Source organism: Cryptomeria japonica, chromosome 7 (assembly GCF_030272615.1).
Source record: "Cryptomeria japonica chromosome 7, Sugi_1.0, whole genome shotgun sequence".
Taxonomy (NCBI): Eukaryota; Viridiplantae; Streptophyta; class Pinopsida; order Cupressales; family Cupressaceae; genus Cryptomeria; species Cryptomeria japonica.
This window is the reverse complement of record NC_081411.1, coordinates 278,866,813-278,894,074: the sequence shown is the minus strand read 5'-3', so window position 1 is coordinate 278,894,074 and position 27,262 is coordinate 278,866,813. Positions and strand designations below refer to the sequence as shown.

Here is a 27,262-nt window from a genome sequence, read left to right as displayed (position 1 = left end):
GTAAAGGCGCGATCCCCACCTCAGATGCTTTTTTATTCTAGATGGGGCGTCTCGAAATGTCTGTAGACTTACAGCACTGCAAGTATGGCGTGCTTTCCAGGCAATACTCAGTGGGCCCGCTTTCAAATCCTATGTATGGGTTACAGCAAGGTGTGATGTGACACAATGGCTTTCCTCGAATGTGCGGAGAAGAATCCCCACAACTGCATTTATTGTCCGTCTTATATTTGTTTAATCTGTATGCCACACCATTCTCATCTTTGTCGTCTTTTAAACTTTCCCAAATCATTGATGAAAATCTGAATACAAATTCAGACAAGCCCGACTTCGATCTTCAACTATTAGTTCACCAAATCGATACTCTTCTTGTTGATTACAACAATCAGCTGGTACAAACCCTATCTTTGTTTTTATCTTTATCTCGTTTTCCATATTCTGCTGTTAAAAGACGCCATTGATGTATTTATTTTGCAGAGAAAAAGAAATCCCAATAGGGAGAAATTGGCTTCTGTGCAAGCTAATCTAGCCTCTGCATCGGACGCATCTAATTTGAGAGAACAAGCATCATTTTTTTTTCAAACTAATCGATACCCAGGTACATCCTACGCAGCATACTAATATGAACTTCTGGTTTCAAAATTTTTAATTTTTTCTGCCTTTGTCAATTTTTGGAGTCTAAAATTTGGTCTATGAAATTGTAAAGGGAAATTTGCATGACTTGTTTGGCGTGGAGAGAATTTTTGTGGGTTTTTTCTGTTCGTCGTAAATATTCTGGTTTAAATTTTGTTGTTGTTCTTTTGGAAGACGGAATGCTCCGTAGATCAACACCAGACAAGCATAGCAGTGTTGAATGGTATTGGAAATATTCACTAGGCTGCAGTAAGGTTTTTAATAGTGGCCGCAGATGGAAGGATTTGAAAGGTACATAACCATTTTATCTTTCAATAGATGTTTTTGGTTTTTTATATGAACATTTATTGTGGATTATTTGATATTCTCATTGGTCTGTTAGGGTTTCATAGCAGGCTATTTTGGGTTCTCAGATACGAAGATTAGTTTTAAAGAGAATCATTATTTTGAATTAAGGTTATAAAATCAAAGATATCCTGCATTTTTATTCATTTCCAACAGTGTTTCTTTACATCAGAGTGTACTTTCTTTTCACTTAGTTGGATAAATTTTGATTGGATTATGTAAAGGGTGTACAAAGCCTCAATGGATGGCCGATGGACAAGATCTTCAACAACATAGCAGGGTTATATATTATATGTGTATGATTTTTCATTTACAAATAAACACCTCTGCTTTGGAAGGCATTCAAAGCAATCTTGTAGCTAGTCTCCAACCTCGTCCGATCCTGCACCACGATGCAGGTAAAACATCATTAGTTAGTTGCTAAACTTCTCTTTTGTTAAGTACCGGAGGCGCTACATTGATATTTTGTAACATTTCACCTGTTGTATAACTAGCAGTTGGAATAAAAGAGAAATTGGAGAAGTCATTCAACAGCTCGATTGGAAGGATGATACCACAACAGCAGCAGTGATTGTAAATGGAATTGGGGGATCTGGGAAGATTACATTGGGGGATGCAGTTTATCCCTCTTTCAAATACAAATTTTACGGGTGGAAACATTCTAAAATTACTATCATTCAAAACCCGGAAAAAAATCTCAAAGTTGAAGATCTCCAATCCTTGATTTTGCAGGATATGGCTGCCATCAAACAAAGTGGAAGAGATTTTGAAAATGGATGCTAGAGTCTGAAAGACATTGTAGAAAAAGAATCCATTTTCATATATATGGATGACTCTTCGTTTCTAAATCCGTTGAAAAAGCTTCTACCTAAGGATGTCACAAGTGCAAAGAAACTCCAGTGGTTTTTAACAGCCAGAGAAACAAAAGTCTCTGGAATAGTTGAAAATTGTGGAATTGAACCTTGTAGACTATATCACATGGAGTGTGTTTCTATTGATGCAGCCCTTAAAGTCTTATGCAGAAAAATTAATAGAAAAAGATAAAAGGATTCCATAGTGCTGGAAAAGCATCAGGTTAGAGAGATAGCGGAGGAATGCAATTGCTGTCCTCTAATTTTAGAAGTTATCAGAGCATATCTGGAGAAATGCAACTGCTGTCCTCTATTTTTGGAAGTTATCAAAGCTTATCTTCATCAACGGAAGAACAAAGTGGATGTTTACAAATGAGTTCTTGGGTGGCTACAATGTGGGGATGATTTTGGTGGCAGTGAGAAGTACAGTTTTGATGAGCTGAGGGTTTTCCTTTGAGGAGCTTAAACCAACGGGCAAGGAGGCATTCTTCGACATATACTCATTCTTCTTTTATTGGGAGTGGGAGAAAGTTTGCATGGATTAGAGGAGATAAAGAAATGTAATACCTTTAGGAAGGACCTCTTATTCATGATCTTATTGCAACAGAGCCAAATTACAAGTGTAGAAGATTTTTGTGTGGCCTTGAAAAATGCAGAGGGTACCAATGTGTACATTTTAATGAAAATTGAAACAAAACCAATAGAAAGAGTATCTATATGTACCATTAAATTTCTGAATAGAAAAGATTAGAAAGATGTAAGTTTCTTTCATTCTTTGTTTAGATAGTTTAACCACTTAATGAATTACAATTACATTGTTTGAGTCCCTTTAAACATTTGCTGTTAAATTAGTTTGACAGTGTGTAAATTTCAGCAGCTTGTTTCCCAAGTAAAAGGAATGTGAATGGCAGATATCAAGAACCCTTTCCTTAAATCAGGAGAAGAGCTAGATGCCATGAGCTTGTCTTAACGAGCATTTTATGTGGGAAACATGACTACTGTGAAAGGGAAATACTGCAAACAATTTGATGGGCTAAGGTTTCTTCATGTGGAGAGTTGCGTAACCAATTTACCAATCAATATAATCAACCTTACACATTTGAGATACCTGAAGGATATCATTCTACTTTGTCATGGAAACTGGTCAACGATTTCGTCATAATAATGAATTATGTAAAAAGGCCCAAAATAGAATAACAGGGCAGTACAAAAAACAGAACAGCAAGCAACAGACGGAAAAACAGAGCATGAAACAGGGTATATAGCTGAAAGGATGCTTTAACTTGTATTTTGTATAATCCAATACGTTATATATTAGTGCTTTGTGCAATAAACAGCCACATTAATACATTTTTTTGTCTACAACATCTAGAATAAACAGTTACATTAATACATTTTTTTTGGTGAAAGATTCGACATCATCTTTCTTTTTCTCTTGTAATCTTCAAAAATTTCTAGGCAGTCTTATTTTTCCTCAACAAATTCTGTTATGTTCCAATTTCCTTCAAGTTAACCAATTCTCAGATCAATGTTTAGTATTTGTGATATAATAGTATGGTAAGAGTTGTGAGTTAACCTTACTAATTGTCGTTCAAGAATAATGTTTCAAGTTTGAATGAGCTCAAGTTTGAGACATGGAATAGTAGCCGTGTGCATGAAATTCCTGAAGTTGTGCAACTTCATTCATTTAAGCAGCTAGATTTGTATGGATGCAATGCCCTGATGGAATTTCTAGTGTTTATAAAATTTACATAATCTATTATGATTAAAACTTTACAGGTATCAAAATCTAAAAAAGTTGTCTCTTGTTAAGCTTCGATCTTTATAGGAATTGGATTTGAGCGTGTCTGAAGCGGTTACCAGCTAAATTTGGGGAGTTGGCCACTCATACTAAGCTTGATCTGTCAGATTGCGCGACTTTGCAAGAGCTCCTATATGATTTTTGAAAACTTACCACATTACAGTGATTAAACATAGGGTTAGGCCGCATTTGTGTTACCCCCCGGCTGAATTGTGAAACTCGTCTTTCAGTTCTTTAAGAATAGAAGAATCCAGAAGTCTGAATGTCTTTTTCCTAGTCTTCATAGCTTGATATGTGTGTGGGGATCCAGGTTTGATTTTTGTGGACATTCATAGCCTTTTTTTGGTAGCCTCATCGAAGGAGGATAGAAAAATAGCTTTTTAATGATTCAAGAGATAGGGTTGTGAGATTAGATTTTGTAGCTGCTATTGTCAAAAAGAAGAATATGCATTTTGGAGATATGGTAAGTTTGTTCAAAATGATAGTAGCATTGTCCTTCTCAGCCCTGATAATAAAGGGGTCATTGTGGTTTGAATTAAGCTCTTAAAGGCATGGAGCTCATCAATGGGGATAAGAGATACGGGGGTAGGGTTATATTCGGCTATATCTTCAAGAGAATGAACAACTTTCTTAGCTTCGATTGAAAAGCTGATATGGAGAATAGAATGAGGGGTGATTGTGAAGTCAAGGACTCCTTTTAAGAAATTGAAGGTCAGAGGGTTCAAGCATGCATTAGAAAGGTTGACTACTCCCAATCTCGAACAATTTGGAAGGAATTTTGGGACCTTAGAGGTGGGTAGGGAGTCTAGGAAGGCAATCTAGATAAGCGGTAGAGTTTTGAGGGAAGTGAGGCATAAGAATTGAGAGAGGATGAACTACGAGCAAAATGAGGAGCTAGCGAATGGTTGGGGACATGGCACGTTGGAGAGGTCAAATCCAAATCAACTAAGTGGCTTAGAAATAAGTTCAAATTAATGCATGCCAAAGACTGAGGGAGATGGTGAGAAACGACTAATGAGGGATGAATCGGAGAGGTGGTAGATAGAGCGTAGCTCCAAATAATGAGAGTAGAATGAACATGATTCGGGTGAAGAGCGAAAGAAAGATAACGGGAGGGCTACAAGGACTGAGGTGAGCAACAAGGGATAGTCAGGCTGGAAAGCCGTAGTTCATCATAATTAATGGTGGACAACAGAGGACAGAGGCGCCAATTGATTAACGCATCAGTGAGGAGAGGTTTACAGTGGACAATTGAGGAGAGAGATGACTTCGGGGAAGAAAGGATGGTGAGATAGGTGTTGAAAATTGATGCTTCGATGAGTTTGAGGGAACATAGTTCCACCGTAGCTTCCAGTCTGTCATTCACCGCCATGCTGCATGTAATGCATGTTTTGGATTCTCTTTGATGATACGATCAGTCTGAGAGGCTGCAACTTCTGTAAAAACTGTCAATTGTAATGTTTGAAGTAGTCTGCAAAATGTAATCAATTATGAATAAAGTTCTTTTCATGTGTGTGTGTTGAAAACCATTATCTGTTTCCTCTGTTTTCTCTGTTTCTGTAAAATTGTGTCTTTCTGGTTTTATCCTCTGTTTTAGAATTTACAATAGGTGCGATAGAGGCATAGTAATTAGCCTAGCAGTTTGTGACTGCAGCCAAAAAGGGAGGGGGGAGGTTTGGTGACCATGGTTGAAGGTCCACAGAGGTTTACTGAATGGTGTAGATACAAGTTCTGGAGGGGTCAGGATAGGAAGCATTTAGGGAGGGGAAAAGCAGAGAGCCTGTTGGCGAGGCGAGAGAGGTGGCCGAGGCTTGATGACCAAAGTTAGAAACTTTTTCTTCTATTTCTCATATTCTGTGGCTCTTACCTGAGTGGAAGTGGCTAGAAGAATACACACGTCTGGAAGAGAGAAGAGGCCAACTCTAGATGCATAGGTTTCAACCTGTTGGGCAATCGTGAAATATCCCGGTCTCAGATGATGCTTTAAACCTGATTTGGGTTTTCGTTTTTACTTCTGTTTTGTTTCATCATAATGTAATATTGCAACATGCAAACATGTAGATTGAACATGCAAGATGAACGATATAGATTTTCAAGGAAATCAATCAGTAAAATATGGAGAATCTAAATAAGCCAATGGAATTCTTTTGATATAGAAATTTATTGCTGTTTACAAACACATGCTGCTGTTACAAATTGGAAAATGCCTATGCCATCAGGTAAGACATACCCTGGAATGGCTCCATACATAAAATAACAAACCCTTTGAAAATCTACGAGATAGATCATTGAATCTCCACGAAAACGAATCAATGTCGTGCAACTGTGAATCTTGAGATGAATTCACCAAATGGGCTGATCTGGGTTTCCGTCCAAATAGCCAAAACCTGAACGTGCAAGCTCTAAAGGAAAAGTTTCTTTGAAAATAACAACTCAAGAATGAATCCTCATTGCACTTTTTCCTCTTTTTATAATACTTTTCCTTTTCGAAAGTAATATTTTATTTTATTTCTTTTAAATTACTTTTCCCCTCAAAAGTGACTTGACTTTATAATTTGTCATTGACATTATTATAAAGTCACTTTATAAAATAAAGTATGTGCAACTGCCAATTAATTAAATTTAAATAATCTCATAGGATTTAAGACTATTCAACATTTAATTAATTAATTTATTCCCTTAAATAAATCTAACTTGGAGAAAGGGGACATTACAGTCCTCCCTTCCCGGAGATTGCTTGCCCTCAAGCAATCTGCACCTGCATGCTGAAACCAAATGCCTGGATCCCATATCAATCTCAGGAACATTGCTCCACCAAAATGCTGCGCTACTCTGATATCAATGCCAATACACCACAAACCGTGAAGCAACGCAATGGAATCCATGTGAAACAATACATCCAACTGATCAATACCACTGTTATATCTTAGACCAACAACAAATAGGATGGCAATGGTGTCATCATACCAAGGCAAAAGTAGAGGGATTTCCCATCAAGTAATCTTGTTTCCACACACTCCAATGCATACCCATAGTTGACGTAGACCCAAACAATTCTGAAAATGTAGTGAGCAGCCATATAGGATAGTCACTTGTCACTAAACAAACCCATTTCATTTGGCTCAAATGCCAACCAATAAGCAGCTGTACCGTCACAAGAATTAGTTGCCAACATCAAATTTGCAATGTAGATGCCATCACAACACCCAAAGTCAACTCATGAGTGGCTGGTCCATTAATAGTAACATCCATAGAATCATTATGTCCACCAATAATATTTGTCAACATCAACAAAAATTTCAATATTAGAAGGCTCTCGCTCATCATCAATTGTGGAGGGGTGTGTATCCCGAATCTGTTACAGGAGAAACTTGCCTTGTTGGGCTATTAAATTATCTTCCTTTGCCTTCTCAGCTCTTTGTAACCACCCATCACACATACCTTGTGTCCTTTTAACATCTTCCATGGTATGATGTACAAAATTAGAACCTTTGTGGCTGGGATCCACAATATATACTTCATGTTTGACACCTTCAACTTGAGTGCCAACACTGGAAGACTCAACAATATCATTATCTTCATGCGTAAGGGCTGCCAACTCATGATTTTGCATAGGCAAGGGACTGTTGTTCCAAATCAGGGAATTAATCCTTTATTCATGCATTTGTGTGATGTCTTCATATATCTTAATCACCTCTCCTTTCATGAGTTGATGGTCATCAACAAATGCTGGTTCACTACATACTGAAAATTTTGAATTGCCTCCACTTATCTGATCAGTTATTGCTGGTTTGGCAAACCCCAAGGCAGCCCTGTGAACAATATGTGATTCCTCTTTGCCTAAAACCTCACATGGCTGAAGTGAACTTGTGGCTACTTTAAATCTCATGGACAACTTTATGCCTAGTCAAAGAATCATGATGGTTTGATGTCAAAACATAAGTAGACTCTTTCATTTCTCCTTGATTGATTAAATGCTTCCTCAAATCTGAATCAGTTATGTTTTTCACCACACATTCTTCAATGGGATCCATTGTTTCCACTTCCTTGTTAATATCCTCAACACATGTAGATGCATGCTCAAGTAACTGTTCATGCAAAATTAATGTAATACTATTATTATGCATAACCAAATCAAAATTAACTTCCTCCCTTTCAGTAGCATTACCATAGCTGCCACAAGTCTCATGTGCCTCTTCTTCAGTTTGTCTAGGTAGAAAAGTAGGGCGAAGAGGTTTGTTAGACTCTGTGACTGCTGTCCTGACAACATTAGAAGCTGCCCTGTCTTGACTTTCATGTCCAGCATTGCCTCTACTAGGTACACTACTAGATCTCGAGGGGGAACGATTCATTCTCATTTGTCCCATAGCTATGATCATACGATCCTCAAACTGTTGTATCATTTGCTGCTGTTGTTGTGCAAGAGCTGTTAGAAAGTTATTCAATTGATTATTCAAGTCCCTTGGTGGGTTTTCATTTCTTCTTTCACCCATTTCTGCTTCAGCTGGGTTAATTTCAGCTTCTTGTTGTTGCCCCAACCTACTCCTTGTGTTATATTTGTGCGATCCTGACTCCCTGGAGTGCATAGAACCAATCCAAACTTGCATGCAATTGGTTAGAAGTAACATGCAATCAACGATTCTGGCATGCTTCTGATTAGAAGCAACATGCAGCCATAAATTTTGACATGCAACTGATTAGACTCAAAATCAACATGCAACTATCTGGGTAGTCGCCAAATTGACATGTAGGATCTGGGTAGTTTCCAAACTAACATGCAAGTTCACCAAACTGACATGCACTAATATGGGTATTCACCAAATTGACATGCAACGCTGAAACTCCAACAGGCTGGCAAGATCACCAGCTCTGATACCATTGAAATATCCCGGTCTCAGAGAATGCTTCAAATCTGATTTGGGTTTTTGTTTTTACTCCTGTTTTGTTTCATCATAATGTAATATTGCAACATGCAAACATGCAAGATGAACGTTATAGATTTTCAAGGAAATCAATAAGTGAAATATGGAGAATCTAAATAAGCCAATGGAATTCTTTTGATATAGAAATTTATTGCTGTTTACTAACACATGCTGCTGTTACAAATAAAAAAATGCCTAATGCCATCAGGCAAGACATCCCCTGGAATGCCTCCACACATAAAATAACAAATCCTTTGAAAATCTACGAGATAGATCATTGAATCTCCATGAAAACTGCTCAATGTTGTGCAACTAAGATGAATTCACCAAATGGGCTGATTTGGGTTTCCGTCCAAATAGCCAAAACCTCTAGGGTTTTTGTCCTAGGGTTTACTGAACTTGCAAGTTAAAGCTTTCAAGCTCTAAAGGAAAAGTTTTTTTTGAAAATAACAATTCAAGATTGAATCTTCATTGCACATTTTCCTCCTTTTATAATACTTTATTTTTTCGAAAGTAATACTTTATTTTATTTCTCTTTTTACTTTTCCCCTCAAAAGTGACTTTACTTTATAATTTGTCATTGACATTATTATAAAGTCACTTTATAAAATAAAGTATGTCCAACTGCTAATTAATTAAATTTAAATAATCTCATAGGACTTAGAACTATTTAACATTTAATTAATTAATTTATTCCCTTAAATAAATCCAACTTGGAGAAAAGGGGACATTACAAATCGATTGATAGATGCCTTAGTTGATTTGATAACATATATGAGGAGAGATTGCATGATGAAATATGCTCTTAGTATTGTGGTTGAGCGAATGATTGGAAATTTTGACGGACAAGATAATGTGCAAGTGTTGACATGTTTTTAGGAAGGTCTAACTCTTTTAATTTCTTTGAAAGCTTTTTGAATCCCATATCAATTATAAATATCTTGTTCATTTGAGCATGACATTAATACTCTTAGGAACAAACACACTAAAAATCATTTATGGAAGATCAAGAGACTCTACTTAAAAATCTACTTTTATTTAAAAACCACCTCTATATTATAAGCCAGTAATGGAAGATCAAGAGTCACAACTTTAGAATTATACTTTAGATGTCTTTATGAAGAATTGAACATGGGTCTCTACAATGAAAACTCAATGTTTTACCCAATTGAGCTCAACCTTTTAGACTTACTTAGAAAGCTTGATTTTGAACTTTTGATATATAATAACAAAGAAAAGAAGTAAAAAATAGAGGCTAGATTTCATACGAAGGACATTAAACTTTGAAAGATAAATGTTGCGAAATTGAAATTCTAATATCTTACATAAAGGAAAAATTATAATTGTATGGACATTAATATGTCTAAAATAATGGATTTGGATCTTAACATAAAATTAAAAATTAACAATTAACAATTAGTTATTTTATGCTAACCTCCTAAAACTAACCTTTAACTTTTGACCTTTATCTTTTTACCTTTTACATAGATAAAAAATTTAATAATATAAAGATCCTAATGCTATACCCTATGAATCCTTATCATTCCTTCCAATCAACAATAGTGGCATTGCACCATGCTTTACTTGTAGTCACATACCGAAAGAAATTTTTGAAATGGGCTCTCTCGCTCTCAAGGCGACCGTTACCTTGGCAACTCCTGCCTGCAACTCTACCTTTGCTCATGCCTGCATCCTATCCGTTGTGCCTTCTGCTTTTGTGTGTTGTGTGACTGTGTTTGGGGTGGACGCGAGTGTTGCTGGCGCTGGTGGGTCTTTCTCGCCTGGCGTGGCCTCTTTTGCTGATTTCTCCCCACTTCCTCCTTGCGTCGGTGGTGTTCTTGGTGTGGGTGCAGACTGTTCTGCACACACACCCCTTGGTTTTGCTTCCTGCGCTAATGGTTGCACTGTTGCGGGTGTCATTAGCGATGTGGGTGCTGGGGTTTCTACTTCGTATGGGGCTGTGCTTCCTGGGGATTTTGCCAGGCCCTTTGTTCTGTTTGCTAAGGGTTTGGATGTTGACTCGGTTTCTGTGAACTCTGGTGCTGGCACCTCTGCTGCTGTGAACATTGGTGAGGGTGTGGTTCCCAAACCTCTTCCCCCTGCTGTTGGGCGAAGCTTTACTTGTGTGGCTAGATCTGCCACTGCTTCTCACAAAGGTATTCATCCTCTTCCTTGTGAAGGAGGTTGTGGAAAATGTTGACTTCTATCAACGTATTGCTTTGGTCTGCAGATTTACTGGGTTTTGGCCTTCTCTTCTAGACTTGCATCGTTGGGTGTGTGATTCTTGGAAGCCTTTAGTTGCTCATGGTATTGAGCTTTTTTCTTGCGCTAAAGGCTTTTTCATTGCTTCTTTTAGCTCTACTCATGATCATGATTTGCCTTGGACTCCTTCCTTCAACCCCGTTCGTCCGGTTTGGGTCCACTTGCTCAATCTTCCCCTCCATTTTTGGGAGCCTTCTTGTTTCGAGGCCATCGGTAATTCCATTAGCAACTTCTTGAAGGTTGATGACGCCACGTACTACATGGATCATTCTACCTTTGCTTGTCTATTAATTGATGTCGACATATCTTTGCCCCTTCCCAGGGATGTGGTTCTTATGGTTGGGGATAGGCCTTGGACTCAACCGCTGGATTATGAGGGCCTCCCCTTTCGTTGCCGAAGGTGCTTCTCAACGGGTCACTTAGCTTCAGACCGTTCTCTCTCTCGCTGTTGAGGTGTTGCTACTTGGTGGAAGGACACTATTGAAGATCATCTGACAATAAATGCTTCTGACTTTGTTTCAGTTGATTCCTCTCAGGAAGACAATGCTGCTGATGTCCGTGAAGTCCCAACTCCTGTGGTTGCAACTTTGGATTCAACTCTTGTTGCCTTCGACTTGTAGCTCCGCTCCACATCTTCTGCTTTTGCTCTTGAAGCCAGTCCTCTTCAATAGCCTACTGCTATTGTGCAACAGTTCTCTGCTGCACTCCCTTGAACCTTCTAATGGTATCCAAGCAGGGACCTTACCACTTGATCACTCTCTTGATGGTCCCAAGGACAATATTGCCTGAACTGTTGTTTGTCGCAGGCGAAGGGGGAAATTTTCCCCGCCCCCCCCCAAATCCCTCCTGGTGCAAGTGTCCCTAGCCCTCCTTGAGTTGTGTCTGGGTTGTTGTTGAATTGTAAGGTTTTGTTGTTGCATTTGTATTATTGATAGTCTCTGACTATGTAAAGGGTCGGTGCCCTAGTTATCACTGCTTTTTTAATCAAAATCAATAGTGGCATTGGACTTTATTGTTCTCAAAAGAGGGAAAATCTTAAAACAATTGACAGTGAGAGATCCAACAGACCTAATGTGGAAGTTGACCTTACTTCTTATGTTCAAGACTTAGTCAAAGTCAAATGGAAGTTGGAAATCAAGAACATATATAAAATGATTGATAGGAAGTTTAGTCTCTAGTGTTGATTCATGGTAGTGCTTGACAAGATCAACAACGACATCATGATGGATGCCCAATTGTGTCAGAGTATCAAGTCTAAGAGTATTGTTAAACACCTTTTGGGGAATAGTTTAAGGCCCATAGTGAAGTGGATTGAATTTACTGTGTGCTTTCTCCTTGAATTGATGTTTATTTAAGTATCGCCAAACTTTGTCCTCAACTTGAAAATGATTTGTGACATGATGATGGTACTTAAGTTGTTTATGTTTTTCTTGGGTTGTTTGAAGGATTTGAATTACTTTGGATCGAAGACTTTGTAAATTTTAGATGGAGGAGTGGGCCGGCCTTGCTCGTTTAGAATATACATAGTTGCAAGAGAAATTAGGCAAAGATAAGGGAATCTAATTGGAGCTAGAGGCTAAAAACTAGGACATACCTCAAATGTGGAGTGACTTGTAGATGAGTGAACAACCTTCTTGTAAGCATGCTCAATGTACATTAGGCTTGAATGCCACTAGACAGATGAACTATGGTGGCAAATCCTAAAACTCTGTATGCGAGTTTGGTTTACAACTTCAATCTACCCATTTGATTGAGGATGAAAAGCAATGAAGAATTAAGGGAAATTTCCAAAGTTTTCCACAACATTGCTAGAAATGGGCTATTAGATAGACCAAAGGAATTATCAAATAGAGAGGTGAACCCACAATAATGAGTCCCACTTGTGGGACATCCAATTTTTGAAGATGTTGGACACTCAAACATCTCAAACACCTTAGTTTGAAGGTGCCTAGTCATTATAAAGAGAAATATATTACCTTTGTTTGAAGGGAACTTCGAACAAAGGTCTTAATTAGGGATAAAAAATGAAATGAAGGTGAAATGACATTTCAACATGGTGCATGTGGCTTCAAATTAAGGTCTCTCTCTCTCTCTCTCTCTCTCTCTTTCTATCACTTGAGAAAATTGATTTTTAATAGGTATTTATCAATACCTTATTAGTGTTCAAAATACAATGATTCATATGGCTTTTTAATCATGTAGAATTAATTGAAACCTTTAGGTATTATTTTCAAACCCTAAAAGTTAATTTGAACTTCTAAATGAAGTTTTAAAAACCTTAAATAGCTATTTTGAAACCCTATACAACTATTTTGAAATCCTAAAATATGCAGTTCGAACCCTAAAAGTTTCAATTCAAACCCTAAAATGTTCAATTTTGAAACCATAAAATCTTCATTTTAAACTTTAAAATGTTCAATTTTGCAACCCTAAAATATTCAATTCAAATATTGCCTCCATCACTACTTCACATGCGTCCTCTACAAAATAGGTTTGTGATGTCCCAAAGAATTATTCATCCATCTCCCATGCACTGCTAGATATTGGAATAATTTCACAATAAAATGAGGATTTTTCCCTCAAAATTGAAATATGATTGGTCGAGCATGAGAAATCCTTGTACTTCTCTTTTTAATAGATGGGAGGGAGATGCATATTTAAAATTAACCGCTATAGTCAGAGTGATGGGGGAGAGTTAAAGAGGATCACAATGGAAAACAAACGATGGGCATAAGCAAAATGAGACGAAAAGCCTCCTAAAAAGTCAAACCTTAATTTGTGCTCTTTAAACCCAACCATGATATCTTCTAAATAATAACCACCATCAAACTTAAAAAAAACCTAAGAAAATTATAAATTATCTATTTAAAAAAATAAATTAAAAGGAACATTTTTTCTTTATTGCTTATCACAATCCAAGAGTGTGCATATCTTGCTCTTCGAAAAGGAAAAGTATAATAAAGTGAAATTCACGTCAGAAGCTCCCTTGATTTTAGTTATTGTGAACTCCACGATAGTGATTCTGCATGAAACAACCTAAATCACAACATTCCTATACAATTAGGGTTTGTAGTTTTCTACATATAAATCACATGCACCAACATGTTTTTGCATTTCTTCCACTCACAAATGACATCCACTCATTGAACACGCTTTTCTTACAATGATTACAACATTCCACTCACAAATGACATCCACTCGCTGAACACGCTTCTTTTCTTACAATGATTACAACACAACAAATACTGATGTTTAGTATCGTGCTCAATCTACCATGGGTGGGTCCAAGAAAATGAATGTATGCCAATGCTTGTATTCAATAGATTCTCCAAGTTGACAAGAACTAGTTAAACATTGTCATGCTGATTCATTCCCTCCTTTATTATGCCTCTAGCTATTCACCATATAAATTACGTCTTTTAGAATACTTTAGTACTTTGACAATTTTTATATTGAAAAATGTAATATCTTCCTTAAGATTGAAATGATTTGCCTTTGTAGACTATTCAACGAGTGTGAGTTCTTTTTTGTCCTATACAATATTATGATGGTTATCAAAACAAAAAAATTAAAAAAATATATTCATTATTGTATATACATAGAAATTCTTTATTTAAAATTTTTCAGGGGGTGTTGAAGCAAATTTGAAATACATTTAATTTGTGAAATTATAGATTCAATAGTTGTAGTAACATCTTTGCATATTTCAAAATGATAATTTTGAAAATGAGTGCCGAGGCACTTCAAACATCAAATTTCTTTTGCTAGGTGTTCTTGTGACTTTCTTAATTAACAAATATATAAATAGTGGAAATGGATGCAAAGTAGCTGTAGTAAATAAAAGTAGAATAAGGAATTTTAATTTTTAATATTTAAAATATCAATGTATATGAAATTTTGTAGTGATAAGGTAATGAAAAGTTGAAATATAATGACAAAATATGGTGGCTCTAATGTGACTTAGAAGATGTATTAGAGTAAGTTCATGGTCAATGTACATATTAATCAAGTAAGTATAAGCCTTAATGGTTGATGGAATCATGCCATAAGAAATAATATATATCACACCAATAAATAAGTATGCAAACATATAAGTGAATAAGATATGGTTGTCTGTGAAATCGAATATGTGCTTATTAAGAAACTATCTTAATTTTTAAATGTGTAAGCGATACAAATACATGTCACATGAAATAAATGATAAAATTGATAGTAAATTAGCACATGCAATCTTAGAATATATTGATTTGTGTATAAATGTGTCATAGATCAATGCTGTAATAATATCCTTATTCAAGTATGAAGGTATAAATAGGTAATTTGTAAGGATGTGATCATCAAAGCTAGATATGCTTAGATAAATATAATAGTGTGTAGCGTCATAAATTGTAACCTCGTACAATTTACACCTCATTTTTTTTGTGCTCCTATTTTAGCGTATCCTATCCTAGTTCTCCCCTAGGTCCATTTTGACCCTTTTTACTCCAAATTTGATGTCACTTGGCTGCATGGTTGAGTGTACCCCATCTCGTGAGTGTATCTTCTTGATTGCTTGCTTGTTTGCTCTATTTTGGGAGGACAAGGGTGCTTGGGGTGCCCCTATCTGGACTAGGGCATCCTGGGTACCATAGTCCTCCTTAAAATAGACCCAATTTCAAATGGATTAGGGCACTTTCCCTCCCTGATAAGTTTTGGTCCTCATGGCTTAAATTGACTATTGGAGGTCAGCCTAATCGATAAATTACCTAGGGAACCCTATATAAGAACATTTTTCCTATTCATTTTCATCTAAGCATTCCTAAGCAACAGACACACATCATAGGCGTTCGTCATCAAGCATCTTCAAGCATTCAAGACAATATTCCATCCCACCATATTCTTCATGCATTATGGAGCAAGTCTACATCAATCTTCATGCAAGCATGTGTGTTTGATTAAGTCTTTCATGTTCATGTTCATGTCAAGTCATGTTATTGCATCAACACTTGTGATCACATCTAAAGAGAATTGCATCATCAACTTCCATTAGTTCTTGTAGCTCTGAGGCATATCATTCAACATTTACTTTATAATTTTCATTTTAAAATTCAATTCAATTCAAGGTTAATTCCTAAAGTAGGGTTTGATTGAAGGCGAACCCCTATGCATCAAAAAAAGCCTATTTCCTTTGTTTTTTTGTGCAGGAAATTGATTCAGGAGTTGTGAGCAAGGAATCTGACATAGTAGACAATGACAATCAAACTTAGCTTTTGAAAGAACAAAAAGTGAAGGACTAGGTCGATAGGTCCCTCTTGGTCTTGAAAATTTCAGATGATCTTTTGATAATAGCTTTTGTGCATCATCTTGATTCGGAAAAACATCCAGTTTGTCTACATCTGACATCGATAGGACCATGTCGCTCCACACCTCCTGGTCCCGATAATTCTGCCTGAACCTTTTGTCACAGGTTCTAATCTATTTCTCATTCTTAGATCCAAGTTTATAGCTTTTCATGACATCTAGAATATTCTGTTACTATTATTTTATGTCAAATTCTCATTGTTTGTTCTAGATCTAGCATTGCTATTTAACACTAATTCAAATTTAGTTTCAACTAAAACAAGGAGGTATTAATCTAATTTGCATTTAGTCTTTTTAGGATTGGATCAATCAAATTCAATTCCCTCCTTAATGTAAGGTTGAACCCTACTTGAAGTTAGTGGTTTCTTAACCTAATTAGTGAAGCCCTAATTTCACCTCCTTACATTTTGGTGAACTCGATGATTTTGCACATTTTTGATTTGGTGTTTTTAGATCTAATTTTTCATAATGGAATTCACAAATCTGACTGGTTTGTTATTTCACATGTGATTACATTAATTATGAGCTATTTTTATCAAAATCTTGTGTTGGATATTAGTTTATTCCATTTCATGTTTCTTGCATTCTTTCATAGTACCTTCACATATTGCATAATAAGGGTTTCAATAATACTTCTACTCATAAATAAAAGTTCTAGGTTTTTATACATATTTCATGTGGTTACATAATGACATGTTATTAAAAACATTAATGGAGCGTGTAGATCTCATAAGGGCTTTAGTGGACAATATTCATGATAATCCTAGAGATGATATTGAAATGGCTAACACTTGTACCTCTCCTAGGGTATCTTATGTCAATGATGATATAATCAATACTCCTATCAATGATCTCTCTTATGGGGAGGCAGCATTGAAGAGCAACATGACACCATCTTCTTTTCATAAAGATACTTTAGTGCAAGGGGGCAAGTTAAACAAGTTAATCTTAGCACATCAATCTCTCTAGATCCTTCTTATTCTCGTAGAGCTTATGAAGCAATCATTGGTGAGGAGGGACCTCAAAGAGATCAATCCGGATCGGTCAGCAAGAGTAAACACAACGAAAACACAAAGATATGATGGAGGCAATGCAGAACAAATTATTTTATTGTATGAAATTTGATTACATCCAACCGGTAACAATCGAGACTTTGAATCTTATGATCTATCTTCTACGCACAATCTAGCTATTTGATTCTTTGATTGATTACATTCTAATGTGTACTTACAAATATATATATCGATCCAAAGGATCCAGTCGGCCCAAAAGGGATCAAAACCCGAAGAACAAGACCTAACATGTAAAATAATAAGGTCGGCCTCCGCCAAGAGATTCCTTCGGAAAATCCAAAGGATGAAACGTAGATTGCGGGAAAAGGTTGGCCACACGCCAAGGAACATTGGAATCAACGCCCAAGGCTCCGCAATCTTTGGAATGGGTTCTGGTAGATCACCAAAATAGGTCCAAACAACCGGTAACAAAGCACTGTCAACCGGTAACAGGAAACTGCCATGGAAACCGGTAGCGATATCTTGCTGGAAAATGATCCAAATGCGATGCGGTCTGGAAGCAAGAAAGATGATCAAGTCTTCAAGTAGAATCCAACTCCATAGGATCTGGTGAGCCAAAATCGGGACACACAGAAAGGAAAGCTAAAACTGCAAACATAAAGCAAAACAAAAAGGAAAACGTTTTTTTTTGGTTGATGCAAGATTGCTATGAATCGGGGATGCTCTTGCATCAACTTACCTTAATTATCAACATATTTTAAGGCAAGATGATGTTATGCATTTCATTCATGATTTATATCCTCCTCCTCCTTGATCAATTCTTTTACCACAAGAAAACAACCCTTCTTCCTCCAGTAGCTTACCTTGCCCTACACCTCAAGAGACAAGACCTATCCATATTGACAATCATGAAAAATTAGCCATGTAAGAATCTTTTGAAGATTGAAATATGATAAGAATGTTACTTTTCCTTTCATAAGATATATCGATAAATATAAGAATAGAGATGGTAATGTGTATTGTCTCTTTCATCATAGTTATTCTCATTCTCTTGGAAATTGTAAAGGTTTCAAAGAATTTGTTCAAGACTAATATGATAGATCTCTTATTGCTCTTACAATTGATCTCATGCTTTTTCTCAATCCAAATGTGGAAGTAGTGCCTTAGCACTCCATTCACCTTATTGTGTTGCTCCTTACCCTATGACATTGGTAGTTTATCTTTATTGGGGGCTCTTTGTCATGTGTGGTGGTACAACCTCAATTTACAATCATACTTGGACAACAACATAATAGTCTTTCTTTCTTCTTTCCATGCTGGGGGGCAAGAATAATATTTCAATTCTCTCTTTTTCAAAGATTGTTTTTTCCTTTGAGTTGCATTTTTCATAATTGGAGGTCCTTTCTTACATAGTGTGGTCCTCCATACGAATACATATATGTTCCTCGGTTGGACTTGTTCTTTGTTTGCATTGGTGCATATTCTTATAAACAATCCCTCATTAGCGAATGTGTGCAATCCTTTACCGAGAACCCACTTTTTCCTAGCAATGGGAGAAGGTGCGTATTCTTAGTTTCCTTCTTTTCAAAGATGTTATCTTTATCAAAGATCCCTCCTTTTGGAGGAGAATATATTTATTTTAATTTTTTTAGAAGTTTTGAAGCAAATTTGAAATGCATTTAATTTGCAAAATTACAAACATGGTAGTTATAGAAATATCTTTGCATATTTCAAAATGATAATCTTGGAAATGAGTGTGAAGACACATCAACCATCAAATTTATTTTGTTAGGTGTTGTTGTGACTTTCTTTATTAACAAATATATAAATAAGGGATGCAAAGTAGTTGTAGTAAATAAACAAAGAATAATAATTTTTAATTTTTAATACTTAAATACCAATGCATATGAATTTTTGTATTGATATGACAATGACAATTGAAATATAAAGGTGAAATATGGTTGTTGCAATGTGACTTGGAAGATGTATTAGAGTAAGCTCATGATCAATGTATAATAATCAAGTAAGTATAGCCCTTAATGGCTGATAGAATCATGTCATAAGAAATAATATATAAAATGCCAATAAATAAGCATGAAAGTATATATGTGAATACAATATGGTTTTCTTTGAAATAGAATATGTGTCTATAAAGAAACTATCATAATTTTTCAAGGAGTAAGCAATAAAATGCATGGAACATGAAATAAATAATGAAATTGATGATAATTAGCCCATACGATCTTCGAATATATTAATTTATGTACAAATGTGCCGTTGATCGATGCATAATAATATCCCTATTCAAGAATGAGTGTTTAAATAGGTAACATATAAGGATGTGATCATGAAAGCTAGATACCCTTGGATAGAATAATGCAATGAAGGTTATAAATGATGTGGGGAAGCCATGATGCCCCATAGTGTATACATATAACAATTTAAGGGCATTTAATATATATAGAAGGGAAGCATGATATACCCAATTGAGTGTAATAGAAAAGGAGAGCTCTTAGCATAATGTCTCCGATGTAAATGATATAAGAACACTTAAGGCATGCGAGTGAAGGCATTATATCCCCCAAGTGTAAGGATGTGGTAATGAATGTAAAACATTTAATAGGGAAGAAAATATTCCCCCTAGTGTAAATATATAGCAAAGTAAGCTTAATGTGTCATGGGGGAAGTTGTGTGGCTTCTTGAGTATGCTCGACTCTAAAAGAACGATACAATAATAGATGCTCAACAAGTAACTCTAGCGAGTAAGATATATTGATGAATAGGATAAATGTATAAATTTATATGAAGAAAGTTGTATTAATATAAGGCCAAAATATTGGCTCTAATGATATAACATGATGTATCAAAGTAGGAACACTATTTCAGATTTAGAAAGTGAGATATAGCAATATGAAATCAAGAAGAAAGCTCTCTAGGAAGTATGGTGCAACAATGTTGAATCAATGGATTATGATTATAGGTATGAGTATAGAAATAAAGACAATACAAACACAGACAAATGATAGAGCTAAATAAATATATATAACATTATTTTTGCAAATATAAGGTTAAAATATTAATTTACAAAGAATCACTATTCCAAATTTTAATGACCACTTTATTTTCTTAAGAATCACTATTTTTTATTAATTACTCTAGCACCAAATAAAAGATTGTGCATAAAGGAGTAAATTTATTCCAAATGGAATGCACATAATTTCCTAGCTTAATATTTAATAGAACAAAAGAAGAAGTCTAAACAATGAGTGATTTATATACATGTAGCTTAATGATTGAGCACATAACACACCTTTTACTCTAAATTAAGTAATATAAGTTATCCAACTCAAACATACATAATACAATCATCTTTGAAATGACTACCATTAGTTTTAAATGTGCTTACATACTTAATTGAAATATAAATCATATCTACATAATACTGATAATAATAGCTGAAGTATGAGATAAAATAAACTACATGGATATATTCACAAACTCACATGATATAATCACATACAAATATTAATTAATAAATTATAACATGATAAAAGATAATATAGAGATGTATAACTAAACCACATATAAATACCAATCAACTAACATCTTGTAATTAATGAAAATTTTAAAGATGATTAAGTTATATTTGTTAGTCATTAAATAATATCACATGCTACATAAATATATAATCATGTTACCATTGCAATGATCATGATAAGGTAATAACTTTACAAGGAATGGTAATCGATTATATCATCAAATCTACATAATCACACATGTAATTTTAATCAAAACACCAATTATAATTAGTTTTTCAAACTCTCTCGCTAGTCTATTTATCACTCAAGCCCTATAAATATGTTGTAGCATAAACATTAATAAGAGATACATACATGGTAAAGATCAAACATAAATGGATCTTATAGCTGACCATATTTATCACCAAATCTCATGCTTAGATGCTCATGGAAAAAAATAAATGGGACCAAAGTGGTTGAGGGATAAAAGGTGGCCTTGTACAAATATCATGGAATTAATGGTTGTGAAGAAACTCTACCCAAAATGGATGATCTAGATCACATAGAGTAACATATTAGATGAATATTTTTCAATACCATTCAAGGTAGTTGATGGATAGATATTGTTGGGATGCTTTTTGAAATCTTTTGTCTGCAATGGGTTTAAGGTTTATTTCTGCTCCAATGTTTTTTGGTCCAAAGCCCATAAATCCTAAACCCTGGTCTTTGTTACCCATCATTTTTACTAAGTCGGGATATCCCCTTTGGTCTCGAAGTCCTTTTCATTTTGAGTCGCATTTCATATGCTTTAGTTCCAAAAATGCCCGATTGACCGATCAACCTTATTTTAGGCGTCAAGTCTCACTAATGTCTAAAGAGGCCCTACCCTTGCTTTATCATCTTATCGCCAACCGATGAAAGTGTAACTCATTAGTTCTCATTGTCATCAAGATTTGTTCCACTCGGTCTCTGATCCTCGATAGTGTTGTGTCAATGGGCCCCTCACAAGTCTCTTATCGGTTGATCACACTTTAAGAATATTTTTGCACACACATTCTATTGTTCCATGGTTCTTAAAGATCTCGATAGATCGATTCTCTGACAGAAGCTGCCCCATGATCCACAACATGTGTGGTGATGTCAACACAGTACCAATTTGTAATGTGCGTTAGATTTGTTGGGGCTAGCCAAGAGGTTACCAAGTGGAAGATAAGAGTTGGAGCTACAATTCTCTCCAACTTTAGAGCATACAAAAAAAGGTTGAACCCACAGGTGGCATGAAGGGTCCACAAGGGATGACGATAGACACTTGAACCAATAAGAGCGTGGACACATGGATGGCTGAGCCACATAATATGGGCATGGATCCTATGCTCCCGTCTTCTAAGTCGGGTAGAAGAAGGAACATTAGAAGAAGGCGACAATGAATAAGCGATTTTCGCGTGATTCAACGAAGAAGGCACTACCAAGTTAATTTCGTAGTGCCGAGAAAGCTTGAAGAGGCGATAGTGGATAAAAAATAATTAAAGTTTCTATGTGCCAAGTTTTCATTCATTGCCGACTAATCTGGATTTTGTTGTTGGGGCCCCAATGTTCAAATATGAATTGTCACGACTATCTCCCGCCATCACACCAGCCTAGTGCCTGTAGTAAATGAATTTAATTGCCTGATGATCCAAATTTCTCCGGCTACATTGGCACTGTCTCTGTTCAATTTCACATTTACAGTGCTTTGGATATGCTTTGAATCTCTTTGTAATTCCTTGCTATCACAATTAGGGTTTACATGGAAAGGGTTGTCGTAATGTTCTTACTGCACTTGCTATATCCTTCATATTGCCTTCTGTGTGTTTCTAGATTGTGTATAAGCCTTTGATTACCCTAGTTTTAGCCTAATAAAAAATTCAAAGTTTTAATTACTGTTTCGATAGGCTTAAGCAAACCCTAACCCTATAAATGGCAAAATCCTCTAATTTGGGAAAGATAAAGTTCTCAGAGGAGATAATTGTACAATCTCGAATGTAGGAGATCTCAGATGGTGAATTTCTTGGTTAAATTGCCAATCTTTGCTTCTATCTAAAGATATTTATCTTTATCCTACTTATTAATTGCATATCTCTAAGAAAAATTTGTAAGTTGCTCTCTGTCACTGTGCATTAAATAGGTCTCCAGGGTTATTACTCTTGTCAACTTGATAAAGGAGCTCAAGCAAGGAAAAGGATTCCAGATCATCTCCAACATCTACCACTTGTAGAACAACAAAGAGGAATGTCTATCTGTGTTGGGAATCCCAAAAGTTGTTTGTCTTTTTCTTGTTAGTCGGTTACCTAATTTTTGATATTGTAAAAGGCCTGAAGCTTGTTGCATCCTCATATTTTCTATAAGAGGATAAGCAAGGCCTTATTATGCAGCTTCTTCTTCCTCGAGAGCTTCTTCCTCCTCGAGACAAAATAGATAATTCAATTAGTTCTCAGAGAATCCTGTATGTTTATTTTTCACCAAGGGTAAGTAGTATGCAACAATGTTCATAAGTTTTGCAATGAATTGTTGTGATTCCATTACATGTCCTACTTGCAATAAATTTTGTAAAGGATATTGTGCACATATTCTACAGATTATAAAACATCTTGAAATCCAATTCAATGATTTCTAAGTTGTCTCTCTATACTTGTGGTCCATAATCTTATATGAATCAATAAAATCAAGGGTTTTTTGTTCATATGTCTTCACTGTGTTGTTGAGTTTGAATAAATTTAAGCTTCTTCGAAAGTAAAGGATTAAATTTGTTAATCTTTATTCAAAAGGGTTCTATGTAGAGAGCAAGTACTAAGTTGCAATTATGGAATTCATTTTATGCTAATATTAAGTATCAATCATACCAGGCAAAGGAATATGCATATTTTGTATTGTAATAATAGTTCATCTAGCATCTAGCACAATGGACAAGGCACCAATCATAATATTGTGTTGCTAACTATGGCAAGGAATTTTTTTTATCAAACAATACAATAACCATTTTATTTTATTCTAGTTAGTTCTCATTGTGATTTGAATTGCATAAGGATGAAGGTCAGATCCTATGAGGTTTAAAGATCACTGACTCACATAATAGTCTGAGAACATATTGTAGCATCATATTAACTTGAAGGTATCAATAATGCTACTATAAGGGATACCACCTTGGTTTTACAGAGCCTAAATTGTAGAGAGTGTGATTAGTCCCTTATCCCTAGTTATCACTCTATCAATTGGTCCATTGATCGAGGGCCTTGGAGATCGAGATTGGTGTCTCATAGAGGAACTCTAGAGTAATCAGTTGGAAGCACCAACAAAATGGTGACTCTGCTGGGGAGTGCTTAGAGTCTCTAGTGAAAATTTATCGAGTTACTATACAATTGAGATTACCCCATCCGAGTCGCCAACAAAATTTTAACTCTGTTGGGGAGTGCTTAGAGTCTGTGGTGAAAATTGGTCAAGTTGCCCAAGAGTTTCTGGTTAAGAAGTTTTTCAGCTTAGAAGAAGTTTTGTAGTAGCATATGTGAAGAAGATTCAAGTGACTTTGCTGTTGAAGAGAAGACCCAGAATGTTAAGATGTTTTGAATAGCTCTCTGTTGTTCAAAGAATGTTCCTCTGGAAGGTGATGGTGACTCTACCCTAAAAAGAACTTGATAAAAGTTGCAAAAGAGCTTCTTGATGTTGAAGAAGTTCCAGGTTTGAAAATGTTGATTTGTAGCAGCTCCAGACTGAAGGTGATGGAAGATTTATGTCCTAGTTATTTTGAGTTGTCAATGGTGGTTTTCACCACTATTTGGTTCACACAAAGTTTGAAGACTTTGCTGGAAGAACTCAAAAAATTTATTCGCATCTTAGAAGAAATTTTTCCCATTCAAAGTTGCATCAATATTAGATGAAAAGGGTACACGGTTTTCTTCTTGTTCCCATTTATTGATTCTACTATGTTGAATGCATCTGCTGTCACACTTAAGTAATTTGTTCACTATTCTAGGATTTGTTAGTTATGGTTATGGTTCTGCACATTTTGTAAATCTAGATATGCAAGTACCTATGCACAACCATGATAGAATAGTCATAATATTACAAGCATTAGCCCAAATTCATAAAAAAGATTAAGGAGTTAGATAAGTCTCAAGTATGTGGAATCACAAATGTCATGAATCCAAGAGTATGTGCACATGTGTCAAGCCAAAGAGAGAAGGCAGTGTTTGATAAAGATATTGTAGATTTGAATGAAAGGTTAATGTTTCTACAAGCTTAGTTGAGTGTCGACCATGGTATGCCTCCCATCCAAACTGCTGAAACCCCTATTAATTCTTTTGATCCATTGTATGATTAGCTGGACCTATCATGAGTTGACTATGAGATTCAAAGTATGCCAGCTCAGACTTATAATAAAATTCCTTGATTTGATGGATTCAATATATGTGAAGTGGATGCACATGTCAGAAGGTTCCATAGTTTCATGAAGGAACATTTGTTTAGAGAAGAGGACATGTGGATGAGGTTTTTTGTTAAGTCTCTTGATGGGAGAGCTAAGATTTGGTATTTAAGTTTTCCTAAGAAATCCTTTGCTCGTTGGGATGAAGTAATGGGTTCTTTTAGGGAAGAATTTGCAAGAAAACCTGCTGATCTTGTCACAAAACTAACTCAAATTAGGAGGCAAGTTGGAGAGACTAGTGCATTTCTTTTAGCCATAGGTTTGCGATTACCTTGTCACATATCCTTGAAAATTTTTGGGCCTGATATGTCAGCTTGCATTAGTATGTATTTTGAAGCTTTTGAAGAAGGTTCTAGTACACTGCTAAAAGATTTCAGAATAGTTGATATGTAGATGGGCTATGACTTCTTGGATATCATGGACAAAATGAGAAATGAGTACGTGCAAAGTTTTTTGTCCATAAATAGTAATGATGATAACAAGTATGTTGAAGTTATGAACAACAGTATGGATGCAAGTGATCAAGTGTTTTCAGCCTCAAAAGAAGAAAAGTGTATGGTTGACATCGTAGAGGTTGAAGATGGAGCAAGATGTAGCATTGGTACTAATGTTAGTGAAAATATTTGTGCTTATTCTAAATGGGGTTACCTATCAACAAATGCTGCTAATAAGAAGCTCAATGATCAATAACACTCACTGCAATATTGAAGAGTATGAGAATGAGCATTGCAATCAATCCATGGAAGACCAATGTGCAAGTGCGAGCTGCCACCATGAAGACCCAAGTGTAAATCAGAATGGACACATAGAAAGCTTTCTTTCTATGGCAGACTGTGACCCTTTTTCTGATAAGGTTGTTGGAGATTCAATCTCCTATGGTATTGAAACTTTATTTTGTGATCAGTCCATTGAGTTTTCATAGTTTGATGATGCTACTAGTACAACTGATCATGATTTACAGCTTGGTGACACCAACAACAGTTATAGGGATCAGGAAGAGGTAGAGGTAGAAGATATGGATCAGGATAATGGTTTATTAAGCAGTGAGCAGATTTCAAATATATTGTTAGTTACAGAAAAAGGTTGAACCCACAAGTGGCACAAAGGGCCCACAAGGGATGATGACAGACACTTGAACCAATAAGAGCGTGGACACATGGATGGACGAGCCACATAATAAGGGTGTGGGTCCTATGCTCCCATCTTCCAAGTCGGGTAGAATAAGGCAGTTTAGAAGAAGGCGACGACGAATAAGTGATTTTCGCGCGATTGAATGAAGAAGGCATTACCGAGTTAATTCCACAGTGCCAAGAAAGCTCGAAGAGGCGACAACAAATAAAAAATAAATAAAGTTTCTATGTGCCAAGTTTTTATTCATCCCCTACTTAGATTTTGTTGTTAGGGCCCCAATGTTCAAATATGAATTGTAACAGCTATCTCCCACCATCACACCACCCTGTGTGCTTGTAATAAATAAATTTAGTTGCTCGATGATCTAGATTTCTTTAGCTATATCGACACTGCCTCCGCTCAATTTCACATTTACAATGCTTTGGATATGTTTTGAATCTCTTTGTAATTCTTTGCTATCACAATTAGGGTTTATATGATAAGGGTTGTTGCAATGTTCTTACTGCACTTGCTATATCCTTCATATTGCCTCTTGTGTGTTTCTCGACTGTGTAAAAGCCTTTGATTACCTTGGTTCTATCCTCTAGTTTGGGAAAGAGAAAGTTCTCAGAGGAGATAATTGTACAATCTCGAATGTAGGAGATCTTAGATGGTGAATTTCTTGGTTAAATTGCCAATCTTTACTTCTGTCTAAAGATCTTTATCTTTATCCTACTTATTAATTGCATATCTCTGAGAAGAATTTGTAAGCTGCTCTCTATGACTGTGCATTAAATAGGTCTGCAGGGTTATCACTCTTTTCAACCTGATAAGGGAGCTCGAGCAAGGAAAAGGAGGATTCTAGATCATCTCCAACATCTACCACCTGCAAAGCAACATAGAGGAATGTCTATTTGTGTTAGGAAGCCCAAATTTGTTTGTCTCTTTCCTGTCAGTCGGTTACCTAATTTTTGATATTGTAAAAGGCCCGAAGCTTGTTGTATCCTCATATTT

At 35.8% G+C, this 27,262-nt stretch overlaps 1 protein-coding gene across 4 annotated transcripts; it reads left to right on the top strand.

Moving 5' to 3' along the window:
- Positions 1 to 27,262, top strand: LOC131027076 (uncharacterized). 4 transcript variants are annotated; one of them, XR_009102442.2, is made up of 6 exons: positions 28 to 389; positions 475 to 595; positions 805 to 921; positions 1,200 to 1,373; positions 1,473 to 2,583; positions 2,701 to 3,176. XR_009102442.2 is itself a non-coding variant. In XM_057957049.2 (5 exons), the coding sequence occupies exons 1-5, from the start codon at positions 180 to 182 to the stop codon at positions 1,544 to 1,546; spliced, it is 696 nt and encodes a 231-aa protein (XP_057813032.2). In that variant the 5' UTR covers positions 28 to 179; the 3' UTR covers positions 1,547 to 2,597. The 4 variants fall into 4 exon arrangements, 3 of the variants coding, with proteins under 3 accessions (XP_059063969.1, XP_059063970.1, XP_057813032.2); XM_057957049.2 differs by lacking the exon at positions 2,701 to 3,176 and having other exon boundaries at positions 1,473 to 2,597; XM_059207986.1 differs by lacking the exons at positions 1,200 to 1,373; positions 1,473 to 2,583; positions 2,701 to 3,176 and adding an exon at positions 27,048 to 27,262 and having other exon boundaries at positions 1 to 389.